Here is a 21,135-nt window from a genome sequence, read left to right on the forward strand (position 1 = left end):
GAGGCCGGGAGGGGCCGCAGGGAGTCCAGGGGACGGCGGGGCCGCGGCGCGGGGGAGGGGCGGCGGCGCGGGGGGCGCCCGCGGGGGTGGGCGCCGCGCCCCCGCAACTCCTTCACTCCGCCGGGGTCTCCGGGCGCGGAAGCTGCCGGCCCGGCCGCAGCGCGCGGAGGGAAGGCGGCCCCGGCCCGAGAGGAGCCTCCCCCGCCGGGCCGCGGGAACTGGCGGCGCGGGGGTGTCCCGCCGCGCGCGCGATCGGCAGCGGGAGGAGGGGGCCGGCCTCGCCCCGCGCCCGGGTCCCCGCGGGACGCCCACCCCCGCGGGCGCCCCCCCGCCCCGCCGCGCGGCCCCGCCTCGGCTCCGGGCTCGGAATCTCGAGCCCTTCCTGCGTCTTGCCCCTCTTTCCTCTGGGCCTTGGTACGCCCCAGGGGACAGATGTCTTGGGATCTTTAACATTTGGGATGCTGCAAATGCCGAAGTTAAATGAAATACCTTCGGGGAGGGGAGGCCGGGAGGAGCCGCGGGGGGAGGACAGCTGGCCCGGACGAGCAGGTCCTGAGGCTGCAAGGCGCGCGCGGGGGGCGCGGGGGCTGGCGGGCGGCGCGGGACCTCCATGGGACAGGTAAGGGGGAGCGCCGGGGGCGCAGCGCGGTGAGCTGGGGGGATGGAGCCCCTAACCCACGGCCTTCCGCCCTAGCGGAGGGGGCCCTACGGGGAAGGGAGGGGCGGTGGTTTGCCGGGGGGTGGGAATTCCGAGTTCCTACCAAAAATGCCTGTTTCCGCCTGCTCGACCTTTCTCCTCCGACCTTCCTCACGCCTGTGGGTCCCCTGGCCAGGTTCCGGAAAGCCAGACAAAAGGAGCTGAGTCCCGGGCCGCCTGGACGCGGAGGGCGCGGTGGGGGAGGGGAGCAGGGTGGACCGGACAAAGGGGCTTTTTAAGGAGAGCCTAGAGGTCTGATTCCGGCGCGCATTCCGGGCTGTTGTGGAGTCCCCTGTCCCAGCCCACTCCACCGTCACTCTCTGGAGGCGAGCACCTTTCCCGGTGGGAAGCGAGAGAGGAGAAAGAAAATAGTTCAGGAACCATCTCCCACCCGCTTCTCCTGGAGGGTCCCGGGATGTTTCCCACTGAGTCGGTTGGAGCGGCTATCGACTTGTTAATTCTTTAAGTGAAATTTTAGGAGTGCCTGAGACCGTGCTTTGCTGGGTGCTGGAGGGGGTGTGGAGATGGTGCAGGCCCTTGCTTGAACTTCAGTTTCGTGTATCATAAGAAACTTAAAGAAGGAACTTTAAAAAAAAGTGATGGAGAGTGTGAGTCGATGGCTGCAGGATGTGGGAGATTTCTGATTCAGGACTTTCTCTTAGGAAATGAAAACCCTAAAGAGATGCAGCTTTTCTCCCTCTTTCAAAGATCGGATTCCAAGTGCTCGAATGTTATGCAAGGAAACCCCACTTCCTCATCCACTGGAGGTCTTGGTGATGATGCCCTGGGGTTTGGGGTTTGGGGCACTGGCGGGGAGCAGGCTGCTGAGCCCCACTTCTCAGCAGGCCTCTGGAATGCCCACCTCTCCCTGGATATTTTGAGTCGAACGGCGTGACAGATGCTGAGACCCACGGGCTCGGGAGTTCTCGGGAGAGTTGGTTTGCCAGCCCCATTCCAAACCTCAGGGCCTGCTGGGCTGGGAAACACTGCGTGTGAATCTGAGGGGTCTTTGAGAATTGCAGGGGGTCAGGGCAGTGACTGGTCATCTGTGCTTCTCCACCTGCACTCAGAGATGGGAGATGACCTGAGGGCGCAGTTCTTACCTGGATCCCTGGGCACCAGCGCGTCTGTGGCTAGAGTTCAGAGGGTCGTGAACTTAGAGGGGAGAGGTGTGCTTGCCGCCAGCCTTTACTGAGATTTAGCATCGCCTGCAGTCGTGAAGGCAAGGAAGCGCTGGCAGTGCCTGTGGCTTGCCATGGGTAGGCATCACGGGGGGTTCACATCACAGTGCCATTGCTGCGGCTGTCTTGAAACACTATTTCCAGTCGTCACTGCTATGGAATTGCCCACTTCAGGGTCCTGTTTAACATGAATAAAGAAATACATACATACATATATATATATATGTTTTTCTGTTTTTAGAACTGTGTTTCAATATAATTGGTTCTCTTAGTGACCCTCTTCATTTTCTTTTGTGCATTAAAAAATATGCTATGAGCTGATTCTAGAAACTTCCATCACCCCCCACCTGGCGCTGGGGGATGGGCAAGGCGGAGGCTGGGTGCCAGCTGTGCACAGAGTCAACTCTTCTGTTTGTCGTGGGGAGAATGTGACCAGCCTATAGGGGAGGGGGAGGAGAGGGCTGTGGGCTCTTAGGGAGACCCAGAGCGGGCCCTCCACTGCTGGCCTCAGCCTGGGGAGAGGAGGAGGTGGTCAGCCTGGAGGGCTCGGGCTAGCGTTGTTTGGAAAGAGGGTGTGTGCAGGAATGTGAAGGTGAACTGGATATGTGTGTAGGGGTGGGGGGGGTGTGGCGAAGTCGGGGCAAGATGCTTGGGGTATGACCTCCTCCATCATCCCTGCCCTCGGGCTGGGGAGTAGAGAGGTGGTCCTTGGGGCTCGGGGAGGAAGCCATCCAGAAAAACATTGAAATGCCGGGATCCCAGAGAGTGGGGCATGGCGGGAAAGGCCTGGGGGAGCCTTGCGGGCAGTCAGTAGCCTGCAGCATGCATCTGTGTTTTCCTGCTGCTAGGGGTGGGCACCCAGGGGCCTTGGTCCTTACTTCCCCCGGTGAAATAGGCTGGTTTCCAAACAGTCCTCCGTTTTCTTGAGGGTCAGTGGGATGGGAGACCTGGAGGCCTTTTTTTAATAGGGAACAAGTTCCGTTTTGGTCTCTGGTCCCTCATGTTTGGGGAGTGGACTTAGAGCCTGGGGTCACAGTGGCCCTCCTGTGGACTGGGGTTCGGGCCAGTGCTCCGTGGACCTCGTTGAGGGATGGATGGAAAAGAGCAACAGGGAGGTGATGGCCTTGCTGATCCATGGGGGAAAATCTGGGATAAAAAGAGAAAAGCCTGGTCTTCTCCGGGACCCCAGAGCCTCCCCTCATGGCATTCCAGCGTTACTGCCCCGCCTGGAGTTTCTAGCGGATTTGGCCTTAGTCCCCTTTCCCACATGGGCGAGCAGTGACCCTCCTGTCACTGTGCAGGTTTCCGTGGGTGTCCCCAGTGGAGCAAGTTCTGGGGGATGGACCCCAGGAGAGCAGCTCCGCGGGGCCCTGGGCCCCGCAGGCCGGCCTGATCCAGGTGCCTTCTCCCGGGGTTCCTCCGCGGGGCGCCCCAGCTCCCGCTCCCCCGCTGCCCCCGGAAGTGCGGAGGCCCGAGCTGCCTGAGCGGCAGGATTTGTTCAGGGAAGGGCTTGCTCACCCGCTCCTCCCTCTGACTCAAGTCCTAACAAGTAACCTGGCTCCCCTGGCCCGGCAGCCTGGGAGGGACGCAGGCGGGACCGGAGGGAGGAACGGCCATCGGCCATCAGCGTGTGGAGCGGAGCCGGGTCAGAGAGCACCGGCGGCCTGGGACACCCTGAGGTGACATGCCAGGCCCCTCAGCCCCCTGATCTGAGACAGGGGGTGTTTCCCAGACTCCTGGACTGGAACCTGGAAGCAGGTGAGGGCGGGGTGGCCGGAGAGGGGCTTTGGGGCGAGGAGCAAGCTAGCCTGGGATTAGGGGGGGCAGCAGTGGCCGTCACCGCCCCCCACTCGTGTCTGGGGCACTGGTGACAGGGGTGCTGGTGGGTGCGGGTAGGGTCCCGTCATCGTGGTTCCCAGGCCTCAGTTTCCACGGGAACAAGGAAGGAGGGGAGGGGAGAGGCCCAGGACCCGGCTTCCGGGGCCACGTTTGTGACAGGAGAGGGCCCCCAGTGGCTCAGCTGGAGGGAACGTGCAGCGGTGTCCCCCTCCCCACTTTACGCCCCCACTGCCCTCCTTGGCCTTTTCCTGGGGACACTGCTCAGTGGCTGGACTGCTTCGGGGGCCCAGGACTGAGGCTTGGGGCGGGGGGCCGAGGGTCTGGAGGGCAGGGAGGGGGTCCCGTGGTGCAGAGGGGCGGGGATGGTCCTGAGCAGCCTTTATGGAAAGCAGTGCCTTCAACACCTAAGGGAGCCTGTGGGCCCTGGGGCGGGGTCGCTGCAGCTGGAGGGCAGCGGGGTGGGGTGGAGGGGTGGGGGTGGCACATGAGGAGCCTGCTACAGGTGTCATGGGGTCCTACTCAGCTCGATGTCATCCAAGAGGTCCAGACTCAGACGGGGCAGGCAAGGCCCTAGAGGCTGTTCCGGGAGGCCAGGGAGGCGGAGGGAGGCGAGCCCCCTGGATTTCACAGGCAGTGGCAGGCTCCGCCGTGGCCTTCTGACCTGGGGTCCTGCGCTCTTCACCCTGCTTGGAGCGGGCTCGCCCAGCACGGGGTTGGGATGGCGGGAAGCGCCAGTGCCTCCTCCGACCCGCTGACCCTGGCAGGAGGGGAGGGGGTGTAGGGGGGCTGCCAGCCCACCCTCAGCCCCCGTCATCCGCCACTCGCTGTCTGCAGCAGGCTGGGGGCCTTGAGAAGCCTGGGCTGAGTTGTCACAACTTCCCAAGGCAACTCCTGAGTGGTTAATAATTAATTAGTAAGTGTGACTAATTGACAGCTTCCCCTCCCGCATCACCCCCTCCCCTGTCCACAGCCGAGTGCTCACCAAGACGGCCTCACTTCCTCGCTCTGGCTGGGCCCTGCCCCTGGCTTCTGGGGACAGTCAGAGGCTGCCTGGGACCGTGCAGGGGGAGGCCGGGGGCTGCCTGTCCCCCTGTCGTCCTGCTCTGACTTCCGGGAGAGACAGATCACACAGAGCTAGCTCTCACCCTGTTCTCAGTCCCCAGAACGTATGGCCGGCCTCTCTGGCATCTTTGCAAAGGCCCTGCATAAACTTTCTTTTTAATCCTACCATTCATTCGCTAGACTTAGAGAACTGAAATTCCAAAGTTTGCCTACTGTTTTCAGGGCCATGGTTCTAACTGATGCCCAAAGTACTCTGTCTGACAGGACGTGTTTATGCGGGTCTGTAAAGCTGTCCAGAGGCAGGGAGCTGCTGCTGGGACCAGCAGTCTGCAGCACCCCCCCACCTGCCTCGCTTTGGGCTCAGTTTTCCCTGAGGTCTCCTTCTCCCGCCGCCGGTGCCCTGAGGAGAGGCAGGATAAGCTCCAGACAGAAACTCAGAAAGACTTTTGGACTGTTGCTCAATGGCTGACTCAGTGAGGAGGTGGCTGGGCTCTCCTTCCAGGCCGCCTGCCTGGGCCCCGCCCGCCCCTCCCCACCCCACTCCAGCCAGCAGCCGCCGGGCCCTGGCCAGCTTGGACCTGGACCAGGGCAGGGGTTTGGTGAGGAGAGAGGGGATGACCAGCAGGTGCTGTTTTGGTGGCTGGTGCTGGCCGGGTGGACGCACACCTGGGATGGCACCTGAGCTACTCGTGTGTCCCCAGCCCCAGGGTGGCAAGGCAGCAGGGCCTCCTTCCTGTCCTCGGGCAGCTTCTGCTCTGGTCTGTCCCTCCACCCCTGGCAGCCCTGACATGCACGCGCACACACATACATACACGTGTGCCCTGACACACATGCGCACATGCATGTGCCCTGACACTCACATGCACGTGGCTGTGGGGTGTGGGCTCCGGGCCATCTCCCCTTCGAGGGGTCTCCCAGGCACAGTTGGCAGCCTTCCCTGGAGTTGGTTCACACTTTGGGCAGCTCCCTGGCTAGAGTGGCGGCACCTGCCTAGATGGACACCCTGGTGCAGACAGAGAGGAGGACAGCTTGGGCCGAGTGCCCGTGCCCTTGCTGGGTGGCAGTGGGACGGGTCTCAGGCTGAGGTCAGCACCCCACCATGCTGGGCACACACGTTTTCCTCCTTTCTCCTCTTCTTTCTTCTTCTCCCCTTCTTTCCACCCTCTCTGCTCTTTTCCTACTGGTTTTTCTTGCAGTCTCCTGGCTCTTGTGGCCGCCTCTGCCGGCGCCCCCCACGTCTCTAGGAAGGAGGCGTCCGGGGGCTCGGGGACCAGAGAGCCCACCGAGGGCAGGTTTGCTGCGAGGCCCGCCCAGCCTGCTCTCTGCAGCAGCCCCGGCACTGAGGACCCCCACCCCAGCCTCACTTCCCGGAAACACGTTCCTCACTCCACACCCCCTGCCCTCGAGCATCTGATTAATAAGCTTTGTTTGGAAGCAAGGAAATTTACATAGATCGGTGTTTTTGCTACTCTTTTAAAAGTTGGGGAAACTGCAGGCCACCTCCACGTCCTGGCCCAGGCTGGGAAGGGTGTCAGCCCTCCCTCCTCTGCGCCCCCTCCCCCCAGAAGTCCGCCATGGAGAGCAAGGATGAGGTCAGCGACACGGACAGTGGCATCATCCTGCAGTCTGGTGAGTGGAGGGCCAGCCCTGACTCCCTGAGTCCCAGGCTGCAGGGCTGGCCAGGCTTGGATGCCCAAGGAGGAGGTGGGGTGGGTGGAGGGGTGCTGCTGGGGGCAGACACTGGCAGGCTGGAGGGTTTCCCTTCCTGGGGGGTGGGGGGTCTGGCCTGCAGCTTCGTCCTGTCTGGAGCAGCGATCTGTCTGCCACACTCAGCTCTGGCCCCAGTGATTACTAACAGGCTGACAGGTCTTATCTGCTTAGTGTGACGGTGCTGTGTCTCTGGCCTGAGCTGGTGGGCCAGCCCGGTCTGGTTTTGAGAGAGGACAGGAGAGAAGGGCATGCGTGTGTGGTGGGGAGGGTGGGGGAGGGAGAGACAGGGAGAGAGGGAGAGAGGGAGAGGAAGTTACCTGCCGTGGGTGGAGGGTGAGAAGCAAGGGGCCAGTTCTGACCACGGTCCTCCCTCCCCCGCAGGCGGCTGGTAGGACAGCCCTCCCCTCTGAGCTGTAACGGGGCCCTGTCGCACTTTGTGGTTGTGACACAGGCTGTGGCCCCAGCTGGCCTGTGGTCCGGGCAGGCGAGGGGCTGTGTGCAATCAGCCCAGGGTGGTCCAGAGGGGTCCGAGACAGGCTTCCCTGAGCGTGTGCCCCTACCCCCCAGGCCCTGACAGCCCGGTGTCCCCCGCGAAAGAGCTGACCCACGCGGTCCGCAAGCAGCAGCGGGCCCTGGAGGAGCGGTTGGAGGCCTGCCTGGAAGAACTGAGGAGACTCTGCCTGCGGGAGGCGGTGAGAGCGGGTGTCCCCTCCACACACACCAGCTTGGGGTTAATCTGAGGGGCCTGAAGCTGCCTTCGGGGACGTGGGGGGCTGAAGGGAGGGAACCTCCATCCTGAGAGAGTTCTGGGGATCAGACCAGTGGATGGTCCCTGGTGTTTGGACAGCTCAGGGAGGGGTTAGTTCGCCCCTACGGGGCCCAGGCACAGGGAAGGGTGGAGGAGGGGACTGCAGGGGGACCGAGGGGATGGAGGCGCCTATGGGAACTGTGTCCTGGCTAGTGCAGGTCCCAGGAGGCGGGGAGCCGTGAGACAGCCCTGGACGTGGGGACGGGGCGGATGTGCTCAGGGGTGTCTGGGAGGGGCGGGCATAGGCCAGGCGGGGCCCGCTGGACAGGCTACTCCTGTCAGGCTGAGGCCCAGACAGCCTGGTGTGACCTCGCTTCCCCGCAGGAGCTGACGGGCACCTTGCCAGCAGAGTATCCCCTCAAGCCAGGGGAGAAGGCCCCCAAGGTCCGCCGGAGGATTGGAGCCGTTTACAGACTGGACGAGCGGGCCCTGCACAGAGAGGTGAGGAGCTGCAGGGCGCCGTCCCGGGGCCCGCGGCTGGCCGCTGGCGGGAGGCGGTGCGGCCTCCGGAGCGCGGGTCTCTGCTCCTGCTCCCCCAATTCGGGCTCTTGGCTCCGCGGGGACACAGGGCGCCGGCTGACATGTAGCCCACGTGGCTGTGGGGAAGTCGTGGCTGCCAGGAACCCAGGGGGCTAGGACTCAAGGGAGGACAACAGGCTCGGTCCCTGTGGGCAGAGGGTCAGCCGGGAGCACAGGCAGCCAGAGAGGAGGCAGCCAATGCAGGTGGTTGCTCTGGCCCCCGGGCTGCCCACCCCTTTCTCAGCATGGAAGGGGGGCCCTGGGGGTGGCTCGGTTGCTCAGAGCCCTCCTGGTGGAGTGAGGGGTGCGGCACCCCTGGGTCCCTCCCTGCCCGGCTGGTGGGCGTCCGGCCGCAGGTGTGCTGGCAGGTGTGCTCTCGGGGCCTCTGGCCCGGGGCCCCGCCGCCCGCTCACTCCGCTGTCCCCCAGGACCCCCTGAGCGGCCTGGAGCGGGAGCTGGCCCTGCAGCTGCAGATCGCCGAGGCGGCCCGGCGGCTGTGCCGGGAGGAGAACTTGGGCCGCCAGGCGCGCCGGCAGCGGAAGCATGCGGTGCAGCAGGAGGAGAAGAAGCTGCGGGAGCTGCAGCGCTGCCTGGGGGAGCGACGGCGCAGCAGCGGGGCCCCTCCCGCCGCCCCGGCCCCGGGCCCAGGTGAGAGCCGCCCACTCCGCCCCGGCCTCCCGTGAGCTTCCTGGGGCGCACAGGCTGACAGCACGTTGGGGGAAACCTGCTCCCTGGGTCCAGCTCTACCCAGTCCTGACCCTCGGGGACTCCACCCCACAGCCCGGGGCTGAGACCCTCCCCATCCTTAAGAAACAATCCGCCTCTCCCTTCTACATCCTCCTCCAGGAGACCTCCTGGGCGGAAGGCATCCCAGGCTGGCCTCCAGCTTATCTCAAGGGTTTGTTTAGCCCTTCTGACCCCAGGCCCACAGGGCAAGTGATCTGAGGCTCCTGGGAGCCCGAGGCTCTGCTGTCCCCTGACCCGAGCTAGGCCTGCATTCTGTGCATGTCTGCTCACTGAGCTGCTTCAGGGCCGCGGCTGCCTGTGGATGGTCTGGTTGAAATCCAGCCCCACCAGGGCCACACCCCACCACCCTGTAAGTGTCTGGAACCACCCTGGTCAGGAACAGGAAACTTTGTTCTCTAGTGATTGTGCCTCTAGTCTAGTCCCTGAGCCCAGTGGCCCGGTGACCGCTGGCTGCGGGGCACCCGGGACTGACTGTCAGTGGACATCGCGGGCCCAGCACTGTCACTCTTCTAGCAAGTGGGTCTGGGCCCTTGGGTGTGACTTGTCCTTCTGACCCAAGCCCAGCTGCTCAGGTCAGTATCTGAAGGCCTCCTGTCCACCCCCAGGGCATTGGGCCCTGGGCTCACCCCTCCCCCAGGCCTCTCCTGGCTCCCAGACCTCCTGCCGCATCTGAGGGAGCTGGAGGAGGGAGTGGGGCGGTGGCCCTGAGCAGAGCTGGATTCCGGGGCCTCCGTCTAGGCTCCCCAGGCTCCCACCCCTGCCCTTCAGGTCGCTTCCTGCCGAGGCAGCCTCCTGCCCTGTGGGGGAAGCTTGTGTGGAGCCCAGGAGCCCTTGGTCCCCAGGCCTTGTGGCCACGCCTCTCTGCACAGTGCCCGCACCCACATGGCGTCTCTAATTTCGGGTAGAAAGGGTGTGTCTAGACACCTCCCAGGTCCCTCTAGCAGCCAGGAGTGGAGGGCGAGGGAGGAGGTGCCTCCACGTGACAGCTGACCCAGTAAACCCAGGAGACCGATGCAGGCGCAGCCGGCCAGCTTCTCGGGGGACAGCTCTGATGGAGAGAGTCCTCTGTCCTCCCTCCATTCCCGACAGGGCCCAGGACTTGACCTCCCCTGCAGAGGCAGCTGCTGACCTGGGCGTCAAAGCCCCTAAGGGCCCGCTTGCTGAGCTGCTGCGGAGCCGGTGGGGGTGGGCTGTACCCCGACCTTGCGTCTCAGCCCCTCCAGTGTCTCGTTGGCCTCGCGCTGCTTGGTGGGCTCCCCTGACCACAGGCCTCCGGTGTGGGGTGGCGGAGGGGGTGGGGTGTCCCTCTGCTGTGGCCACTGGGATGGTGATGCTTCTTGCTGGCCGTGGGGAGCAGGCCAGGACACGCCTGGGGCTTTGGCCAGCCGTCTAAGGAGGTGGGCACTTAGAGGGAAGACAGAGCTGGGGGGACGGAGCCTGGCCTAGTGGCTAATTTCACCCTCCCGATCAGAGAGGCAGCCCTGTCTCCACCTGCCGCCCTGTCTCCATGAGGCCAAAGTCCTGGGTTCCAATGTCCTGTCCTGACGAGGCCTGGGGTCTTGGGTCCCAGTGTCCTGTCCTGACGAGGCCCAGGCTCCTGGGTTCCAGCGTCCTGTCTGGGGAGCCCAGGAGGAGGCGGTTTTGGACAAGTAATTCCTGTCCTGTAGCTCGTCTGCCCAGCTGCACTGTCCCTGTAAGGAGGAAGCAGAGAGGTTAATCATTAGTTAATAGCTTAGGTGTTTCGAATTCTAATTTTAAAAAAAAGCAAACAAAATTAACCAACAAAATAAGAAAAATCCACCCACCGCCTTGGTCTCCACCCAAAGCTGATTCGGTTTGGACACATAGCTATGCCGGTCCTCTGCTGGTGGCAGGAGAGGTCAGGTGTGGAACTGATGACCACAGGGAGCCTGATGAGAAATGCCCCTAGCAGGGTTCTGGTGCTGCAGATGCTCTGAACGAGTTTGTTGATCGATGGCACCTGCCATCAGCAAGGCTGTCTGGTAGAAATTCTTTGATGCTGAAAAGTTCTAGATCGGCACTGTCCAGTCCAGTGTGGCAGCCACTGGCCACGTGGGCCTGTTGAGCACTTGGAATGGGCCTTGAGTGGCTGAGGAACTACATTTTTAATTTAATTTCATTTTATTACAATAGCCCCATGCAGCTAGTGACTGCTGTGTTGGATGGTGTGGCCTTTGAGAGTGCTCAGCGTTTGGGAGTGTGACCTTTGTGGCTGCCCCTCCACCCAGGGTGTCCTGCTGGCCCAAGAGCTGGGTGAGGTCAGCAGGGCTGGTTGGGGCAGTGTGGCCGAGACTGCGAGCGCTCAGGAACCCCTTGTGAATAAACGGCCGGCAGATAGGTGTGCCAGCCCCCCACCTCTGCAAAGGCAGCGGGTCTCAGACTCCCCTCTTGCATTTAGGCTCATGGAGTTCTGACTGTGAAGACTCGGAATGCCAGGGGTGATGGCTTTCTTCCCAGACCATACATTCAAGCCAAAACACAAGCCTCTAAGCCCACGGCATCTCTGGGGCACAGCAGTAACTGTCCCACAATGTCGTCAACCTGACATTTGTGCAAAATGCAAATCTCTGTTCCCCAGGTTTTTGTTAAGATCAGAAGCTGGGAACCAGAATTCAGTAAGAGGGGGTCTACCCTGCTGAACCCTGAGCCCAGGCTGCCGGGAGCTGAGCAGAGCTCGGGCCGCCCGGCCCTCCCTGGGCAGCCGGCCTCGCATGGCGTACCAGCTGCCTGTCTGTAAAGTTTCTATTTCGTTTAAATTGAGGAGCAGAGGTTGACAAACTTCTGTCAAGGTCCAGATAGTAAGTCTTTCAGGCTTTGTGGGCCCTGTGGTCTCAGTCACAGCTACTCTACATTGTGTCATGAAAGCAGCCAGACGTTACGTAACAGACCTGCAGCTGTGTGTCAGTAAAACTTTATTTATAAAAGCAGCCAGGTAACTGGATTTGTCCCCCGGGCCTGCAGTCAGCCTGTCCCCGTTAGGATTTTCAGATGGCTGGAACTGTTTACTCCTCCTAGAATTTTCTGAGTAGTGACCTGTGCGTTCGTGGCCAGCTAACAGGGAAGCCCCTAAAGGGTGGAGGTGGGGAGCCTCCTCCAGGCAGACCGCCTGAGTGTGACTCTGATGCAGCCACCTTCTGGCGGGCTGACGGAAGCCTCCGCACCCTCCGAGGGACACTCAGGTGACAGTGGAACTCACCTTACAGGGCTGTTACAAGGGTCCCGTGAATTCACGTAGGTAAAGCCCTTGGAAGAGTGTTGGCCCAGGAGAAACACTGGCTCATGTTAACGTGTCCTCATCTTTGTTCTCAAACGTCGCCAAGATGCCTGGTGAGTTCCATCCGGGCCAGGTTAGGCGTCAGCCCGGTATGAAGGTTGCAGTTTGCTCGAGGACAGTGGCGGCAGTGCTCTGGCTTCTGGATCTCGTGGCTGCTGTTTATGCAGAGTGCCACACGCCACGTCATTTGGTGCCACGCCCTGTCGCCAGTGAAGAACCTTCCTGACCCCACCAGACCCTCACTTGGACGGGCCCGCGGCCCCACAGGGGCGCTCAGATCCGGGGCCCTTGAACCGAGCCGCATTTACGGTGTCAGGAGATGATACAAAGGTCAGAAAAATTCCAAGGGGTTCCGAAACAGCTCTGCCTTTCCCTCCGCAGCCTGGAAGCCCTGCCAGAGGGAGCCCTGGCTTTGTTTGTTTGTTTGTTTTAAATTTAATTTTTAAAATTTAATTTAATTTTTTATTGAATGAAAGACTCTAAATTCTATAGTGCTTTACAAGTTTCAAACACATGATTTCTTTTAATCCCATAATAACCCCTTCCCCCGTCCCAGTACTTCCCCCACTGGTAACCACTTCTTTGTTCTCGGTATCTGTGAGTCTGTCTCTTTTATTCACTCATTTGTTGTGTTTTTTAGCTTTCACGTGTAAGTGAGGTCATACAGTACTTGTCTTTATCTGACTTATTTCACTTAGCATAATTCCCTCCCAGTCCATTAACGTTGCTCCGAGTGGCAGCATTTCATTCTTTTTGTGGCTGAGTGGTACTCCGTCGTAGACACGTGCATCTCACAACTTCCTCATCCCGTCACCTGTCGACGGACACCTAGGTCGCTTCCATATCTTGACTATTGTGAATAACGCTGCTATGAACATTGGGGTGCACGTAGCTTTTCAAGTTAGTGTTTCTAGTTTATTTTGATATATACCCAGGAATGGAATTGCTGGGTCATGTGGTAGTTCCATGTTTAGTGTTTTGAGGAAACTGTCCTGTTTTCCATAGAGGCTGCACCAGTTTGCATTCCCACCTATAGTGTATGGGGGCTCCCTTTACTCCACACCCTCCCCAGCATTTATTTGTGTTCTTCCTGACTATGGCCATTCCGGCAGGTGGTATCTCACTGTGGTTTGGATTTGCATTTCCCTGATGATTAGCGGTGTTGATCTTTTCATGTGCCTGTTGGCATCTGCATGAACAGGTGGGGAAACAGATTCAGAGCCCTGAAACGCCTTATTCGCGGCTGCCAAGCTAATGGCAGAGCCAGGATTAAAATCAGGTTTCCTGTATCCTCACTCTTAACCTCCGATTTTTTTCTACTTCCAAGTAATAACTTCACTCCATCACAGCACGGAACACACAGTTAGTGTTTCCTGATGAGGGATGCTGTTGGGGAGGGGGAGGAGTGGGGCAGGCCTGGCTGCTGGCCCCCAGGTCTGCAGGTGGACTTCCTCACCTCCTTCTCTCCCCTTTGGCCTCCCCAGAGCTCAGCGCCTCGGATGACAGCTCCCTGTCGGACGGGCTGCTCCTGGAGGAAGGTGAGAGGGTGGTTTAGGGACTGCTGTCGAGGCTGGGCTCCTGCAGGAGAACTCAGGGCTTTGGCGGAGTTTGCTAGTAAGTTCTTCCAGTGGAGAGTGAGTGGAGCGCTAGTGAGCTGGTGGTGCCGGGCTGGGCTCAGCGTCTCCACTCCGCCGGATGCTGGCCTGCCCCGCGCACGCTCTGTTGAGAGGGGGATGTGCTGACCCTTTGCCGTTTGAGATGCTCAGTCATTTTGACGTGGAGGGGAAGGTGAATTCCAGCAGAGCCTACAGGCCGGGGCCTCCCCGCTTTTGCTGGGACTCGACTTTAGCATGCACCTGTCAGAGCCTCAGCCATCTGGCCACGGTCATTGGCCCTTTTGAAAACAAGGTAGCACTAAGGGAGGAAACACAAGTCTGTAGATTAACAACCCTGGTCACAAACCCTAAGGATTCCGGGGGTCAAGGTGGACCAAGAGGGTGGTGCAGTTCTGCCTGGGGGAATGCCCAGGCCAGTAAGGAAACAGCACACCTGGGCACAGCCTGATGAGAAAAACAGGGAAACAGGAAGTTAGCTGCAGACATGGGTCCAGGAGCAAAGGTTAGAAGGTGGAGTCACGTGGGCCAAGGAGAGTCAATCTGGGGAGGCTTCTTGGAGGAGACAGGTATAAAACGGAGCTGTGAGGGAGGTAGGAGAAGAAAGCACTCTGGAGCATCTGGGCCCGGAGCCACGGCTTGGAACAGCCAGACAAGCAGCCCCGGGAGGGGAGCCAGGCGCAGGCTGCGGACACTTGCTGGGCCGGTTCCCCAGCCACTACCCTCACTGGGTTTCTTTCACCTGCAGAGACACCTCAAGGGCCAAAACCTCCCCCAGAGTCCTCAGATCCACCTCCCCGGCCTCTCCCACCCCAGAGCCTCGAGGGGCTGCAGCTGGTAGGACCTGAGACAGGGGGCCTGGAGCGGGCACCCATCCAGAACAGCCCCTGGAAGGAGACGAGCCTGGACCACCCCTATGAGAAACCCAGGAGATCTTCTGAGGCTGGAAGCGAGTCCAGGTCAGGCGGGAGGAAGGGAGGGCCAGGAGCAGGAAGAAACTTGCTGGGGACAGGGGGCACCTTCGCTGTGATGGTGGGAGGTGGGAGTCCATTTCTCTGCACACCCGGAGACCCTGTTCCTGCTGCTGACCTGTCCCCAACCCCTCCAACTTCCAGCAGCCCTGCCACCACCCCGCAGGATGGGCCCAGCGCCTCCAGCCTGTGGCTGCTGGAGCCTGCCTCCTACTACATGGTTCCCATCCGCAGCGTCCCCGGGCAGCGGCAGGGCCGCACCAGCGCCCCCGCCACCCCCGAGATGCAGGGCAGGCGGGGCCAGTCCCAGTCTCTGAGGTAAGAGATGGGCCACATGAGGCAGGGGGAGGGACCCATGGCCAAGCGTGTACATTTGGAGGGTGGTGGCTTCCAAGATTCTGTGGGACACTGGCTGACAGCTGGCTAGTGCAGTGGCTTCTCCTCAGGCGCCTTTCTTAAGCACCCCTCAGTAGAGGCTGTGCCCCCAACCAGCAAAGCCAAAGGCAAGTCACTTGTGAAGCAAGTTGTTTCCTTCCAAAGATGCCAGTTTTGTCTTTTTTTGCACAACCGGCTTCAGCTCTCCTGCCGGATTCTCTCGTGGCACGAGGGATGTGTCTCAGTTGACACTTTCCCGGTTGTTTGTAATTGTTTATTATTGGCCACTGACAATGGACAGTTTGCTTTTTCAGCTCATGTACAGTTGATTCTCATTATTTGGGCAAATATGTCCCGTGAAGTCACCACAGACCATCAGTCTCGGGGATGGAGCTTCTGGGCATGTGTTTGTGCCCTGATCGATATGTAACCTTGTTTTATGGAGTTTCTGTTTAAAGACACCTTATCTAACATGCACGGGTGATCCATTAACACTGACCTCACGGCCAGCAGCGCGAGAACTCACGCCTGAACGAAGCTCCTCTAACGCAGGTTCTCTCCATAAATCACACGCAGACAGCCCTGCAGCACCAGATTGGGAGCCGTTTTAAGCAGTGACAGCAAAAACATTACCGACAAAGAGCACAAAGAAATGAAAAGCATGGCACTGAACAGACTGTGGAAAGGCCACTCGTGTGCAGTGTGAGAGCTGAACCCAGAACTTGCAGCCTCAGCTGGGAAAGCACCTGTCAGGAAGCTCAAAATTTTCACCACCCTGCGTGCGTCCACATGTGACTGCCAAAGGGCTGTGGGTGTTGATTTTGAGGTTTCAAATACATTTTAGCAGTAGGAGAATTTGCAAACACAGAACCTGTGAATAATGAGAATCCACTGCCTGCTACTTTCCACACCCCCTGCTGTTTGGTCAGCGTCTCAGGGGCTGGGTTAGGACGGCAGTGATAGCCGCACCAGGAGAGACAGCAGGCAGCCTCAGGCCAATCCTGGGTCCTCCATCAGGTTAACTTTGCCCATGGGCAGCACTGGGCTGGAGTCCAGCCATGCATTTTATACTTCACATACTGCTGGGGTCATCTTACAAACAGGACCTTTGTTCAAGTTAGTGAAAGTCGCCCCCTCCGGACAGACATGCCTGCGGCCAACATCTTGGCAGAGCGAGGCTGGATTTCAGCACTCCTGACTGTCCTGGGCTGGTGCCCTTGGGGAGGGCCAGCTGCACGCAGCCACCTTGTCAGAGGTGGTTGGGGCTGCCGTACAGAGCACCACAGCTGGGTGGCTGACGTAACAGAAACTACCATCTCCCAGTCTGGAGGCTGGAAGGCCGGGATCCGGGTGGCCCAGGACCGTTTCTCCCGAGGCCTCTCCCCTTGGCTGTAGAAGGCCGGCAGTCTCTCCCTTTAAGTGGTTGTCCATCTGGGCCACATGCCAGCTTCATGCCTTCATATCAGATGCTGGAAGGCGTCCGCCTGGGCAGATTGTGTGTCTGAAATGCCACTGAACACCTCGCACCAAAATGGCTGAGAACAGAGGCAGATGTGGCCTCCTGTACCCACACCCGGGTGCGCAGTGCGGCGGGAGGGTGTGGGGTGCTGGGAGGGGCGCGTTGGGTGCGCACCAGACCAGGAGGGTGTGGGCACGTGTGGCCGAGGCTGCGCAGACGCGCGACACCCCGGCCCCCTGGAGGCAGGGCTGGCTCAGCTCTGGGTCAGCGCGGCCCCTCTCTCCCCGCAGGACGGACCCCTCCCGCGCCGGCCCCGATGGCCGGGGCCGCAGCGCCCTCCCGCGGCGCCGCCCCACGTACTACACGGTGACCGCGCCGGACCCCTGCTGCGCCCGCACCGCGCCCGCGCCGCGCCCCGCCTGCCACTCGTGCTCCGAGGACAGCGGCTCCGACGCCTCCAGCCTGTCGCACCCCACGCCGCCGGGCAGCAGCAGCCCGGACATCTCCTTCCTGCGGCCCCTCTCGCCGCCCCGCCCGCGCGCCCCCCGGCCCCGGCCGCCCCCTGGCTGCCTCCGGGCCCCGCGCTACGTGGTGCTGGCCGAGGGCCGCCCGTCGCCCGGCCAGTGGGGCGAGTGGGGCGAGTGGGGCCCGGGCCGCGGCGACGCCGCCGCCCTGCGCTGGCAGCGCCCACCGCCCGCCCACGGCCGCGTGGCCCGCACGCCCTCGCTGCGCGACAGCCCCGCGGGCCGCGGGCTCAGCAGGGCGGCCGTGTCGGAGGAGCTCAAGTCGTGGCACGAGCGGGCGCGGCTCCGCAGCGCGCGCCCCCACTCGCTGGACCGCCAGGGCGCCTTCCGCGTGCGCAGCCTGCCGCCCGGCGCCGAGGCCCCGCGCGCACAGGTAACGGCCTCCCCGGGCCCCGCCAGCCCCGCAGGCCCTGCGCGGCGCCCGCGGCCCCGCGATCCGCTGGGGGCCGTGGCCCGGCAGCCCCCAGATGGGAAGAGCAGGCCCCAAAGCATTTCCCCTTGGCTCTGGAAGGCCCTCTGGAAGACTCCCCTGGGGCCTTCCTAATTTTGCCACGTTTAGCTCAAGAGCACGTGCCCATGTGCGCAGTGGAGATGACGACCCTCCCAGACACCAAAGACACTCTTCCCCTAATGGCTCCACCGATGAACCACAAAACAGACAGGTCGCCGTCTGTTCATAATCAAAGTCCAATCCAAATCACCCCCCAGATTTCCTGACATGAGGGCCCAGGACAAAGGGAGAGTCTGGAAATGTGTTTGCCGGAGCCAGAACCTGTGACTGCCTGTCAGTCAACTTACCCCCACGCCCTACTCCATCCCTCCGCACTGCCGTGATGAGCAGCAGGGTGAAGTGATGGTCAAGTGCCCAGACCCTGAGGTTAGCCTACCCCTGGTCACGTCTCAGCCCTGCCACTTACCAGCGATAGAACTGGGCAAGTTAGTTAACTCTTCTGACCCTCTGTTACTCCCTCCGTAAAAGTAGTAAAGGATCTCTCCTATGTGGGTACTGAGAGCTCTAAATGAGTTAGTGTGTGCAAGGTGACCACAGCGATGCAGAGTAAACACTAGGCAAGTGGAGTTATCGACCCTCCCCGCCCCCGTGCCAGGGACCAGGTCAGTGAGCTGCCCGTCTTGTCCGTTAGGGCACCCGGACATGGGGTTGGGTGGCCACCCTGGTTTCTATGTTTCTTTGTTCTGGAAGTGGGGTACCACGCGTGAGCCTCTTTCTGCTCTCTCCCGGGTATGGAGGGCTCTGCAGGGAGCGTGCTCCACGAGCCTCCAACAGGCTGCTGCTTTGAGACCCAGGATTCCAGCTGGCCCAGCTGCCCCACCCTCCCCCGCCCACCAGTCCTCTGGGCTGCAGCTGGCATCCTGGGCCTGGCAGCACCCTGGCCCTGGTCCCAGGCCGCACCCTCCAGCTGACATGCTCTTCCTTTCCTGCGAGCTTGGACCTGTCCTTGGCCCTGGCCCAGGCCATCCCAACCTGCCTGACGGGGAGGGTGATGGGAAAGGGGCGGGGAGAGGAGGTCAGGGGGCCTGTCAGACCCCAACGACAGCAGGAGGCAATGTGGATAAGGGTGACCCCTGGGCGCAAAGGGCCTCCTGGGAGGCTGGTGCCGCTGCCGGTCAGCGTCCTTATGGGACAGGGATGGTGTGGCCCGGCTTGCCGTCTGGATGCTGCCCGTCTTGTTCACCCATCTTTCCCTTCCTCTGGCCCTGGCAGGTGCCCACAGTGCGTGTGCTCCGGAGATCGCCCGAGGGGGCCCCTGTGCAAATTTTTATACCTGAGAACGGAGAGGTCGTCAGCCAGGTGTGATCCTGAGTTCCAGATGCCTGGCTGGCAGGCAGACGACAGTTTCCCAGCGGGGCTGGGGCTGCAGCCGAGACCGCCTGCCCCGAAGCCGGAAGCCCTCCCCAGCTCCCTTCTCCCGTCGCAGGTCGATGACCTGGAGCTGAGACGTTTTTTTTCACATCAGTTTTTGTTCAGAAGCCTTGGCCTGAGGGTTTATATTTGTGGTTTGTCCTCACCATCCCTGCAATATGACGATGCTCTGTTCCCCAGAGACTGGCCTCCTGGACTCAAGGCCTCGCCTCTGACTGACGGCATCTGTCGCCTTGTGCAGGACACGTGGCGGGGGACGCAGGCAGCAGAGAGGGCCACGGCGCGTTCCTGGAAGCCCCACCCCTGGGTTCTGAGAACTTCCTTGCAGAACAGCCCCGGCCGTGCTGCCCTACTGCCACTGGAGGCTGCACCTCAGTCCCCCGTTTCTGGCTCTTGGGGCGCCGTCGGGGTGCCTGGGCTAGGGAGTGTGTCCTCCCCTCTCTAATGTGCTCTGTGATGCACGCACCAAGGGCTAGGTTAAGGGTCAGTGTGTCCCGGCGGAGTCTTGTCTGTTTTCCTGACCCCAGGACTCCCCCACAGGGCCCCCAGTTGCTAAGCGCTCCCTGTCCTGTGGGCTCCTGGCATCTCCACAGACCCATGAGCCTTGGTTGGAAGCCTCTCCAGATCAGCCATCAGGTGGTCCAGGCTGGGGGCTGACCATTTTCTCTGGGCATCGTGAGGACTTGCAGGCCCCCCCCCCACCCCCGCTGACATCTTTTTCTCATAGTCCTGAAAAACGGTGCTTCACAGGTGCTTTTGGAAAGGCATCCTCTGTGGCAAGTTCTCAGGACGGGGGCAGTCCTTGCTCCTTCTCCCACCCAGCCGAGCTTCTGCCCTGACAGCGGATTTCCTTGAAGGAGGGCAAGCCCTTATTTTCACAGATGGGGATACCTGCCCTGCAGGGTGTAATGAATTGTCCCAGTGCTGGGCTGAGACCTGAGGCCTGGAAGCTGTCGGGGCTAAGACCATCGGTATCCAGGCTCCTGTCCTGGGGCCTTTGCTGAAGGTCTGATTCCCAAACAGGGATCCTGCTTCTGGGAGAGAGCACCGAGCTGAGGCCAGGAGTGGGGGGCGCCCCAGCTCGGATCTAGCCTGTGCAGAGTCCTCTGTCTGCAGGACAGAGGCCGTGAACACAGCTTGAGGCCGCAAGGGCTTTGAGGCCAGACCTGGAGGAGACACAGCTCTCCGTGCTGCACAAGGCGGCCCGGCTGAGGGGTCGGGAGAGGGGAGCCTGCGTTTCTCGCTGCTCTTACCACGTCCTGCGGCTCCCCGGCTCTGCGCGTCTTCCTGCCCCATCATGCTGGCTGGCTGTGACTTTGACAGCTGTTCTCCTGCAGTTCTGTGTCTGAGCCTGTTGCCCCCGCGCACAGCCATGCTCTCCCCTTCCAGGGTCCTCCCAGAGCACAGGGCTGAGCCAGGAGACGTCCGGGCACCCCCCACCCAAGCGTCCCTCATGTTAACTTATTGGTCCTGTATGATGCCTGATGCCCCTGCAAAGTGGCTGTGTACTCAGCCTTGGGGCTGTGGGGAGTTTGTGCCCAAAACTTCAATAAAGTCTGCTCTTGGAGAGGCTGAGCTGATGGAGAGTTTCTTTTGTGCCCAGTTTCCTGAGCAGAGGCTCTGCCCTGCCCTTCAGGGTGCAGAGCCACCTGGCCTCCTCAGCTGGTCTGGCCAGGTCCCTGGGGGGCAGGTGGGATGGTGGGGGTGGGGGAGCTCTCTGGGTCCTCTGCAGGATGGAAGCGGGCGTGAAAGCTCCTTGGTACCCCTAGGGCCTGAGGAGCTGGGTTCTGGGACTCATTCCCCAAGAAGGACCCGGGGCCATGGGAGCCTCTGGGGGAGGGGGTCCCGGTGTCCACTGGGTGGGGCGAGATGGTGGTCGGTGATGGGTGCAGCCGAGTCTCCTGGTCCTCGGAGCCATCCAGAGTGGAGGCTCTCATGAGAAACAGCCCCTCTGCTCCAAGGCTGGACAAGGAGGCTCCTTGGGGAAAAGGGGGCCCTTGCCCATCTCTGGGCAGGACCACAGGGCAGGCGTGGGGTGCTCCCACTAGGCCACCTCCTAGCCCGCCCTGCAGGGGCCGCTCTGGGACCGCACACGGCGCCCCCTGGAGCCACGATGCTCAGGAGAGACGTGGGCCTGGGGTCTGAGGCGCCCAGCGTGTCAGGTAAAGCGGTCCCTCCTGCTGGCCCTCAGGGCAATGGAGGGGCGGGTGCCAGCGGCTGGGGCGATCTTGGCCCTGCCCACTGCCTGGCAGTGGGTTCTGGAGGCTTGGGTGCCCCATTCTGGGGGGTGGGCCACGAGGGGACACAACCCCAGAGGTCTCTGGAAAAGCGTGGGCCTCCCAACCTCAGACCTGAATCTTTTCCACCAAAATAAGTTGTGGATAAGGGGGCCCGATTCTGTACTTCAGACGACTGTGAGGAGTCAGGCCCAGCGAAACCGTGACTGGTGTCAG

General features: G+C 61.5%; 1 protein-coding gene across 2 annotated transcripts; it reads left to right on the plus strand.

Moving 5' to 3' along the window:
- Positions 1-425: 425 nt before the first annotated feature.
- Positions 426-20,257, plus strand: INAVA (innate immunity activator). Of its 2 annotated transcripts, none has more exons than XM_064477305.1 (10): positions 426-619; positions 6,260-6,408; positions 7,057-7,181; positions 7,622-7,738; positions 8,245-8,464; positions 13,343-13,396; positions 14,220-14,430; positions 14,587-14,760; positions 16,567-17,173; positions 18,524-20,257. In XM_064477305.1, the coding sequence occupies exons 1-10, from the start codon at positions 459-461 to the stop codon at positions 18,614-18,616; spliced, it is 1,911 nt and encodes a 636-aa protein (XP_064333375.1). In that variant the 5' UTR covers positions 426-458; the 3' UTR covers positions 18,617-20,257. The 2 variants fall into 2 exon arrangements, with proteins under 2 accessions (XP_064333375.1, XP_064333374.1); XM_064477304.1 differs by lacking the exon at positions 426-619 and adding an exon at positions 3,447-3,636.
- Positions 20,258-21,135: the final 878 nt, after the last annotated feature.

Source organism: Camelus dromedarius, chromosome 21 (assembly GCF_036321535.1).
Source record: "Camelus dromedarius isolate mCamDro1 chromosome 21, mCamDro1.pat, whole genome shotgun sequence".
Lineage (NCBI taxonomy): Eukaryota > Metazoa > Chordata > Mammalia > Artiodactyla > Camelidae > Camelus > Camelus dromedarius.

Excerpts from the sequence above, each read along its gene's own strand:
- INAVA (XM_064477305.1), top strand. The coding sequence starts at position 459 with ATGCTGCAAATGCCGAAGTTAAATGAAATACCTTCGGGGAGGGGAGGC. Across the intron at positions 13,397-14,219 it reads CGGGCTGCTCCTGGAGGAAG|AGACACCTCAAGGGCCAAAA; the intron begins GTGAGAGGGTGG and ends TTTCACCTGCAG. Across the intron at positions 14,761-16,566 it reads GGCCAGTCCCAGTCTCTGAG|GACGGACCCCTCCCGCGCCG; the intron begins GTAAGAGATGGG and ends CTCTCCCCGCAG.